The sequence below is a fragment of the Meriones unguiculatus genome, chromosome 1, assembly GCF_030254825.1.
Source record: "Meriones unguiculatus strain TT.TT164.6M chromosome 1, Bangor_MerUng_6.1, whole genome shotgun sequence".
Lineage (NCBI taxonomy): Eukaryota > Metazoa > Chordata > Mammalia > Rodentia > Muridae > Meriones > Meriones unguiculatus.
The window spans coordinates 192424114-192433054 of record NC_083349.1 but is presented as its reverse complement, the minus strand read 5'-3'; the positions used below and the strand labels follow the sequence as shown (position 1 = coordinate 192433054).

The following is an 8941-nucleotide window of genomic DNA, read 5'->3' as shown; positions in this document are numbered from 1 at the left end:
AAATCCTGACCTGCAGGGAGATGAAGGTGCTGTAAGCAGTAAGACTAAGCATGGGTAGCAACTGCCCAGGCTGCCTCTTAATCCTGTCATCCTTCTAGGCCAGCACGTCTTGAGGGAGCGGAGGAGGTGAACCACAGCTGAGGAAATCAAACTCTTAGGATTACTCTTCCTGGCATGCTGCCTCAGCCGTTGTGCTTACAGGGCTTTTCCATTAGGTTTTTTGTTACCAGCAAATGTATTACCCTGCAAGAAAATCACCCTAAAAGCAGAATATGGCCACACATACCTGTGCTTCCACAACTTGGGGAGTCTGGAGCAGGATTCCTGAGTTTTGAAGGAGCCTAGGTTACAGTGTGACCTTGTCAGATAAAAAAAAAAAAAAAACAAAAAACCCAGGCACAGAATTTTCTTTATGGTGGTGTTGGGAATTTAAAAAATATTGTTACATTTTATTGGGTGGGGTGGGGGCAGTGCCTGTGTGGGACCTTGGCTTCAAACTCAGGTCTTCAGGTTTAGTGGCAAAAACCTTAACAGGCTGATCCACCTCATTGGCCCCAGTACTGGAGATTGTTAGTTGGAATAACATACCTTGATTATAACTGTGACTAGTTGATGGTTGCTGAGTTCTATGACGGCTAGTGTATTAGAAAGTCCAGCTCCACCATATTTGAGGACTCCTAATGTTCTTGTTCATGTTTAAATTTAACTTTTAAGTGGAGCTAGTGAGATGGGCGAGGGTAACAGCACAAATGCATTTCCAGTCAAGCCTGACCACCCGAGTTCCATTTCTGGAACTGACTCCAAGTTGTTCTCACTTCCACACTTGCATCTCAGTGCCCATGCACACACGTGTACACACCCAAATAAATGTAAAAAATAACAAATTTGACTTTATTTTTTTGAGATAGGGTCTCTATGGCCCTGACTATCCTGGGATTAGGTTAACCAGGCTAGCCATAAACTCACAGAGATCTGTTTGTTTCCCTCTGAGTGGGAAGCATGTCATTTGCTATCCAACTTCTACAAACTATACACTTGACATTTCTGCTTGGCATCTTGAGTTGCTGGCTCATTCCCAGGAAGGAAAATTAAAATTCCGAGGAGTGTACCCGAGCCTGAGTGCCCCAAGTGCAGGCACTCAAGTGCCAGAGAGCATGTGTGGAGGAGACCAAAGAACCACTTCTGGAAGTCAACTTTCCCTTCCAATGGGGACCCAGGGATCACACTTGTCAGGATTGTTTGGCAAGCACTTTTACCAGTAAGATGGAGCCATCTTACTGGCCTCAATTTTGATATATGTAAATCTGACCAGTGCAAGTGCCTATTTATTTAAAGCAAAATCCTACTTGTAACCTGGATAAGAAACTAAAGCCAGTCCCCTACTTTAAAATAGCTCTCTGATGAGGACAAGGGACTTGGGTTATTTATTTCCTTAAGAACCAAGCTTTATTTACATTAAAAAAAAAAAAAAAAGAAGAAGAAGAAGAAGAAAAGTTGTGGGAGGGAAGACAAGTTTTACACAAAAGTACTACAATGGTATCTCCCTTTGGTAAAAAGTGTAATAAATGTCTTGTACATCTGTTTATAGGTACTAAATCTGAAGCCACATAGTACTATGGTACACAAGAAGCTAGAACAGTTATGCTAGCACATCAAAGCATATTTCTTTTAATAAAAAAATTGACAGTATGTACATTATTTACAAAAAAGAAAATCCAAGTTAAAATTGTGTGTGTGTGTGAGAGAGAGAGAGAGAGAGAGAGACAAGAGTGAAGCTGGTGGATGGCACTAGGGTAGATAGTAAAGAAGCAGGTACAAAACAGTCCCATGGGAGCCAAAAAGGAGGACTGAATGGAATCTGTTGAGGCTGAGAACCAGGAGAGAGAGTAAGATGGGGAGCAAGTACTCAGCAACCAAATCCACAAGTTATCAATCCCAAAGCCGAACAGCAGGTCTCAGATAAACTCTATAGATGTGCTCAAGTGGGGGAGTTGTCAAATCCAGTCTTTTTCTCTTTTCTCCTTTTTTGGGGGGGTGAGAAGAGGAGCAGTGACAAAATGCACCTCCATCCATCCAACTGGTGAGAGCATCTGGTTGCTCAGGTCATAGGAAGTTCTAGTTTGAGCTCTGCTGGTGTGTGAAAGCATCTGTGCTTGCATGGACGTCATTTCCCGTTGGGCAGGCTAGCACCCTTGGGAAAGTGCCAGTTCCAGCGTCCTGTGGTAGCCATCCACATTCTCTGTGTGTATCCTGCACTGGTGACTTGAAAGGCAACTTCCTTGATTCTTCGGTGTGTGCGGGTACACACACACGCACACACACATACACACACACAAGGACACACACTGATACACACACACACCTCTGAGCTACGTGCTCTGGCTCTGCAGTTAAGGGGCTTTGAATACTGTGCCGTATTTGACACGATACTTGTTAATGCTCACGAAGTGCAGAGTCTCTGTGTCACAGGTGGTGGTGCAGGGCACCAGGCCCTCCAGCCCCTCACCCATGAGCCACTTGCTGGTCTCTGCAGCCATTTCACGAGGCACATGCTCCTTGGTCCATTTATCTACCCAGGCCTGGAAGCGCTGATGCAGACGTTTGCTTACTCGCTCATGGGACTGAAATGAAAGAGAGAGGAAAAAGGATAAAATAGGAAAACAAACCCTTCAAATACAAAACAGCATTTATCTAATGCCCTCTTCTGGCATGCAGGTGTACATACAGGTAGAGCACTCTTAGACATAAAATAATGGAATCCCACATGTCGGTTCCCTAACCCTTTTATTTCCTTGGTAATGCACAGAACCACTACTCACTTGCCCTAGTTTGTGGTTATATCCCAGAGCTTGCTGTAACACGTGCTACATAACAAGTGAGACAGCCTTTGAAATCAGGGTTCGCACGAACAACGAACAGAAGATGAGAAACTGAAATGTAAACACCAGGAGAAGGTTTCTCCTCCAGGTTAGAGTATACCACACATGCCTGCACTGACATCTTCCCCGCAAGACCATGAATGACCCAGGAACATAAAACAGCACAATGCTAGTGGCTATTCTCCTCTCAGAGGCCTTACACCAACACTGGTTGACACAATCTTGAGGTCTAAGAACCTTAAGATGGAGATTATATATATATATATATATGGGGGGGGGAGCAGATATCTGGGGACTATGCCAAGAAGACCTTGGATATGCTGGGAAGTGTTCTACCACTGAGTTATAGATCCTCAGCGATTTCTATTCAGTGATACCCGTTAAGATATATTCCTTATCAAACAAATACACCTCCTTACACAACAACTGTTTGTTCTGGAAAGAGGTTTTTATAAAAAGGAAATAATCATGGCAATTCTGTAGGACTGGGGGAATACAGCGATTTTCCAGCAACTAGTTCTCACCTGATGAGCTCTGAGTAGAGCAGTTCTCCGGTACATGTAGTCCTCCGACTTGATCACGTACACCATCTTATAGGAGTTCAGCTTGAACCTACACTCAAGCTTATCCAGGCTCTCTACGTTCTCCATGGTCTTCTTGCTGTTTCCTTCTTTCCCTTCTTTTTCCTGTTGCTCTCGACCCCGCTGACACTTCCGAATACGCCGCAAATTCCTACAAAGCAAAAAGCCCTTTAGGTGGAGACCATCTATATACAGATCCCTATGACTCCTATCAAATGTGCTTCCTTTATGTGCCTCAAAAATTCTACAACTTTAGTTACACACATATATACAATTGTGTAGTGGCTTTTGCTATTTTATAGGTGGCTCATTCTTCTACCTTTTAGCCCCCAGATATAAGATAGGAGAGGGAGAAAAAAGGATAGATGGGAAAGGGGGTGACTTTATCTTAGACTACTTCCTGCTGATTAGGGCATCAAGTTCCTTGGGACAAGTTTGATTTTCAGGTTATACAATGAGACCCTGTCTGAAAACAAAAACCCAACCACACAAATCTCAAAATGTGACATGATAAGATGATACAGTGTCAGCAGGGTTTGGTAGAGCACGCCTGTGATCCCAGCACTCAGAGAGGGAGAGGCAGGTAGATCTCTGTGAGTTTGAGGCCAACCTGCAAGTCCAGGACAGGCAAGGCTATACAAAAAACAAACAAACAAACAAACAAACAAAAAAACCTGTCTCAAAAAACAAAACAACAAAAAGATGATACAAAGTCCATGTCCATCTTGCTGAGTGGAGCTTGGCATTTGCTCACAGTGTTAACTGATCAGTGAGTGGAGAACCTGCTCCCTTTCCATGTTCTCAATGGGACTAAACCCAGTAATACTTAAATACATTTTAAAGAAATTTTAGGGTTTTTTGCTGTTGTTTTTGTTTTTCAAGACAGGGAGGGTTCCTGTGCAGCCCTGGCTTTCCTGGAGCTCACTGCATAGGGAGGCTATCCTCTAACTCACAGAGATCTGCCTGCCTCTGTGCCCCAGAGAGGCACAGAGGTGGTGTGCTCTACCACCTGGCTAAAATAGATTTTAATCTCAAAGTGTTAAAGGAGAAGTTCACTCCCACTCCTTCTGTTTTGTTAGAGGATGTGAAGTGGTTATCAACCTAACTACACCTGGAATTAACTAAAACCCCTTCAGGAAGTTTTTGCTCTTTGCCTGCATGCTCCCACCCTTGCTAGCAAATCCACTGCTTTGCTGGCATTAGAGCCTACTCTGTCATATACTGAAGACCAGCCTTGTGGACAAGACAACTACTGGATTCTTGGACTTTACATTCACAGGCAGCCATTGTTGTATTAGCTGGACCACAACCTGTATAAGTCATTCTAATAAATACTTTCGATATATATGCACAAGAGAAATTCATTCCCTAAGTCTTATTTCTCCAGAGAACCCTGATTAATACAGAGGGGCTGTATAGTACTACAGAGGTTACTCTTCAACTCCCAGCAGTCCTTGTGCTGCAACCTCCTGGGTACCAGAATCATAGACATAAACCACAGACAGTTTCTACTTCCAAAAGCACTGTAAAATATCAGAGAATTAGCATTAAACTTGCCTGTGTATGGGTAAATTTTAAAAATTCTATACAGAAAAGAATTACATAGCAGATAAAAGAGATTTGGGGTCCTTTTTATCATCCTCCAAACCAAAAAAAGTGGTTCACCAAACCTAAAAAGCTTCTTCTGGAATTTTGTACATGTCATGAAGGTCTCCCTCTCGCTCCAACACTTTTCTAGGATGGGATTTCTCGGTGTACCCCTGGTTGTCCTGGAACTTCCTCTGTAGACCATGCTGGCCTTGAACTCAGATACACCTGCCTCTGCCTCTTGAGTGCTGGGATTAAAAGGGTGTGCCAGCATACCTAGCTGAAACCTGTCAACCTCAACAAAAAGCCTGACATCTGGTCTCTAATGAGCTTCTCTGGGAAGCAGCATTCCAAACACAATACTGGCTTAAAGAATTAAGAGTGTCTTATATGACTCCATTGGGGGAGGGTTTTTAGAAGATTGTGCCTAGCTCCCTCACATTCTTCCTTTTGCTGATTTTGCTCTGTGTTTTCTTGTGATTACTGCAGTTCTGAGTATGGCTATATGCTGAGTCTTGCTAGTGAATCACTGAGCCATGGACACAATACGACAGCCAGCTGACAGAGTGAGGACTACAGGTTCTCTAGTGCGCTCACTTCTCCAATGCTGGGGATTTTACAGGTAAGCCAGCAAGCGCTCTAACACCATCCTGAGCAGACAGAAGAGACAAGCAATATAGGAAACCAAGAGCCTGAAGCTACCCCTTGACCCAGCTGTGCACAGTATGTATTGCTGGCAGAGGTGAATCTGCAGACTTGCCTTGGGAGAAATACTGGTTTCTGTGCCAGATGCTCTCGAAGTTCAGGAGACGTAGTATCAGAACTCATATATCTCTCCACATAGTCTGACCAACGCTACAAAGAGAAATGTAGGAGAATGATCATAAAAACAGCTATATTTGTACATCAGAGTAGTATAAACCCATCACCAAATGTCCAAAGACTACAGATTTTAAGAACAAAATAGCCTGGTGTGGCAGTATACAAAATTAAATCTAGCATGCGAAGACTAATATCCTGTCAAATAAAAGGGGGTAGAGGGGCCCTCAGGTTATAGCTCAGTGATAAAGTGTTTGCCTTTGAACCCTAGCACTGTAAAACTAAAAAGTAATGCCCTTTCTCTGAAAGATATGCTTGTTACTTGTTACTGAAATAAATACATAAAATCTGTTAGACAGCAAGATAGTACATTTGAGATAGTTAACAAAAATAAATCAGTAGAAAAATAGTATCACTGATAATCTCCCACATTAATATGTGGAACACTGGCACATCTTTAAAAAAAATAAAGTTTTGGCAAATATAAGCCAAATCATCCCTTCTTATTCTACTGAAATCATCTATGTGGCCTGGCTCTTATTTATATTACCCTGGCAGACATAATATCCCTCCAGTTCACAATTTATATTATCCTTGCAAGAAAAATATATTCCCGAGTTCAAAATTTCTGGATTCATTTAGCCCAATTAAAAAGTGAACATGACACTGCATCAAATGATACAACAGAACAAACAAAAGCACCTCACTTAGTGTTAATCATTTAGTAAAGAAACAAAAGCCACCTATGCTGCCAACCTATTAGGGCAGATGAAAGGAGGAGGCACTAACTCTAAAGAGCTACTACCACTGGAACTCCACAGTGAGTACGGATAGACATACTTGGAATGACCTACACTCTTAAACATCCTGACCCTTAAAACAGCCTATGGAGGGGCTAGAGGGATGGATCACTGGTTGAGAGCACTGGTTGTTCTGTAGAGGATCAAGTTTTGTTCCTAGCAGCCATAACACAAACGCAGGCACAAATCCTAAAAACAAAATCACAAAAATCCCAAGGAGCCACAGCCCACCAAAATTCAGGGTGACCAGACAAGCTCTCTGTGAAGCACACTTGTCCATACCTCTGCTTCCACAGGGTCATCTGAGTTCTCCTCTTCGGTGTCTAGAAGCTCAATGGTCAGCTGAACTTGACCTTGACTTTGAATGAACATTAGCTGCCAAACAGAAGCAGAGTGTAAACAAACAATCTCCAGGGCTATGTGTAAAAAGAACTTTTATTCACTGTAATTGTCATCTCAGAGGGTTTCTGCCTCCATCTGCTAACCTAGGCCGAGAATATTTGCTGCCTGAGGCTTAACTGAATAAGCTCACCCTTTGTAGTTCTTAGTGAGCTCTGGGCTGGCTGGTTCAACTCAGCTGTTCTGGCTCAAACTCCTCACCCAGCTAGTCAATCCGGCTTTTCTCTTAGCCTCTAAATTGCTCTGCTTGGCTCACACTAACTCCAGCAACCTTTTCTAACCTGGCTCCTCACTCTGGCTTGTTCTGCCTTTACAGTGTCTAGTTTGTTTTCTCTCTCTGCATACTCTCTATTTCTGTCCTGGTAAAACCCGACTCCTCTCTCATTGCCCCTTAAGTAGCTGCCCTCTCCTTTCTATTCTCTTTGGGTGTATTCCATTCTGTCAAATCTTTCTCTGATTTGTCACTTTTTCTGCCACTAAACATAGATGCTTACCTTCATTTTTTGGGATTAAGGGCATGTACTACCACATCTGGACCTAAGCTTTTCTTTACCTAAAACTTGCTCTATACCAGGCTGGCCTTGAACTCAGATCTGTGTCTCCTGGATTAAAGGCATGTTTGTATTCCAGGTGGATCACACAGATATTTGGATGTGATCTCTTGCCAGAGCAGCCACATTCTGAATTAACATTTCCTCTTCCGCTATAAACTTAGATTGTCATACTGAAGGCAGAAAGATACTAAGACTGTAAAATTTTGTTCCAAAGAAGAAACAAAAAGATATTGAAAAAGCTGATTTAAAAAGGTAAACGTGGGACTGCAGAGATGGCTCAGAGGATCAGCTTCTCTTCCAGAGGACCTGGGTTTGACACCCAGAACCCACATGGTGATAACTACAGTTTCAGAGGATGCAACAGAGGCTTTTGGCCTCTGAGGGCATTCCATGCAGGTGGTACACAAACATACATGAAAACAAGGCATCCCTACACATAAAAACAAATCATTAAAAAAAAAATTATGTTAATAACTGGTTGCTCGGATTACATGGCTCACATTCCCTAGAGGCAAGGACTACAAAGATCCACAACTGGTCAAAATACAGAGTAACCGACCATGCCGTCTGGTCCCAGCTGATGTATCTGCAATGCAGTCCCTTTACATAGGCTCAGGAAAGATTAAGAGAAGAAGAGTCAAGAAGATTTTAGGAGTCAGAAGATGAGGACGTGTGTTTAATAGTGTCTTCTAGACATTAATGGTGAAACCACATCCATGGGACCTCAACAACAGGGTTACCTAAACAAAACCTGCATAATGACATCAGCTGGTATTCCAATACAGGTGGGGAAAAGTTCACAAAGGTCCACTGTAAGATGAAGAGCTATAGGAACCTCTGATGGCTGTTGAAAGAGGGACAAGCCCCTGATAATTTATCTCGGGTACTCAGCCCTAAGTGTATGTGGCAACACCAAATGGACTCAGTGGGTTATAGACATACGTGACAGTGAAAATTAAAGAAGGAGCCATGCACCCAAGGGTGAGGAAGGGAACAGTGGAAAAATCGGAAAGGGGAGAAGAAGGAGGTGGAAGTGATGTAAAGACAGTAGTCATGAACGAAATTCTCAAACATTAAAAATCTTAAAAACTAAAAAGAATGTTCTGTTGGGCTAGCATGGCTCCGTGAGTAAAGGCGTTTAACAATAAGCAGATAACACAGAGCTTAACCCCCAAAAATCCACATGGTGGGAGAAGAGGCCTGGTTTCTGCAGCTGCCCTCTGACCTCCACAAGCCAATGTATGTGAAAACACACACACACACACACACACACACACACACACACACACACAGTCTTTAAAAGGTTCTGTTGAGCTGGGTGT

At 42.9% G+C, this 8941-nt stretch overlaps 1 protein-coding gene and 1 long non-coding RNA gene across 4 annotated transcripts in view; one reads left to right on the top strand and one right to left on the bottom strand.

Moving 5' to 3' along the window:
* Positions 1 to 8941, top strand: part of LOC132649853 (uncharacterized) — a 50247-nt gene that overhangs the window by 937 nt on the left and 40369 nt on the right. The window contains exon 2 of the long non-coding RNA XR_009588361.1: positions 5537 to 5669. This is a non-coding gene — a long non-coding RNA (uncharacterized LOC132649853). The remainder of the gene's footprint in view (positions 1 to 5536; positions 5670 to 8941) is intronic.
* The window catches only part of Sin3a (SIN3 transcription regulator family member A), a 47114-nt gene continuing 39812 nt past the window's right edge, over positions 1640 to 8941 (bottom strand). For all 3 annotated transcript variants that reach the window (XM_021633549.2, XM_021633546.2, XM_060374464.1), the window contains 4 exons: positions 6949 to 7041; positions 5808 to 5902; positions 3404 to 3611; positions 1640 to 2621 (listed from right to left, as the gene is read on the bottom strand). In XM_021633549.2, the coding sequence (XP_021489224.1) occupies positions 2391 to 2621; positions 3404 to 3611; positions 5808 to 5902; positions 6949 to 7041 (627 nt within the window). In that variant the 3' untranslated portion in view covers positions 1640 to 2390. The remainder of the gene's footprint in view (positions 2622 to 3403; positions 3612 to 5807; positions 5903 to 6948; positions 7042 to 8941) is intronic.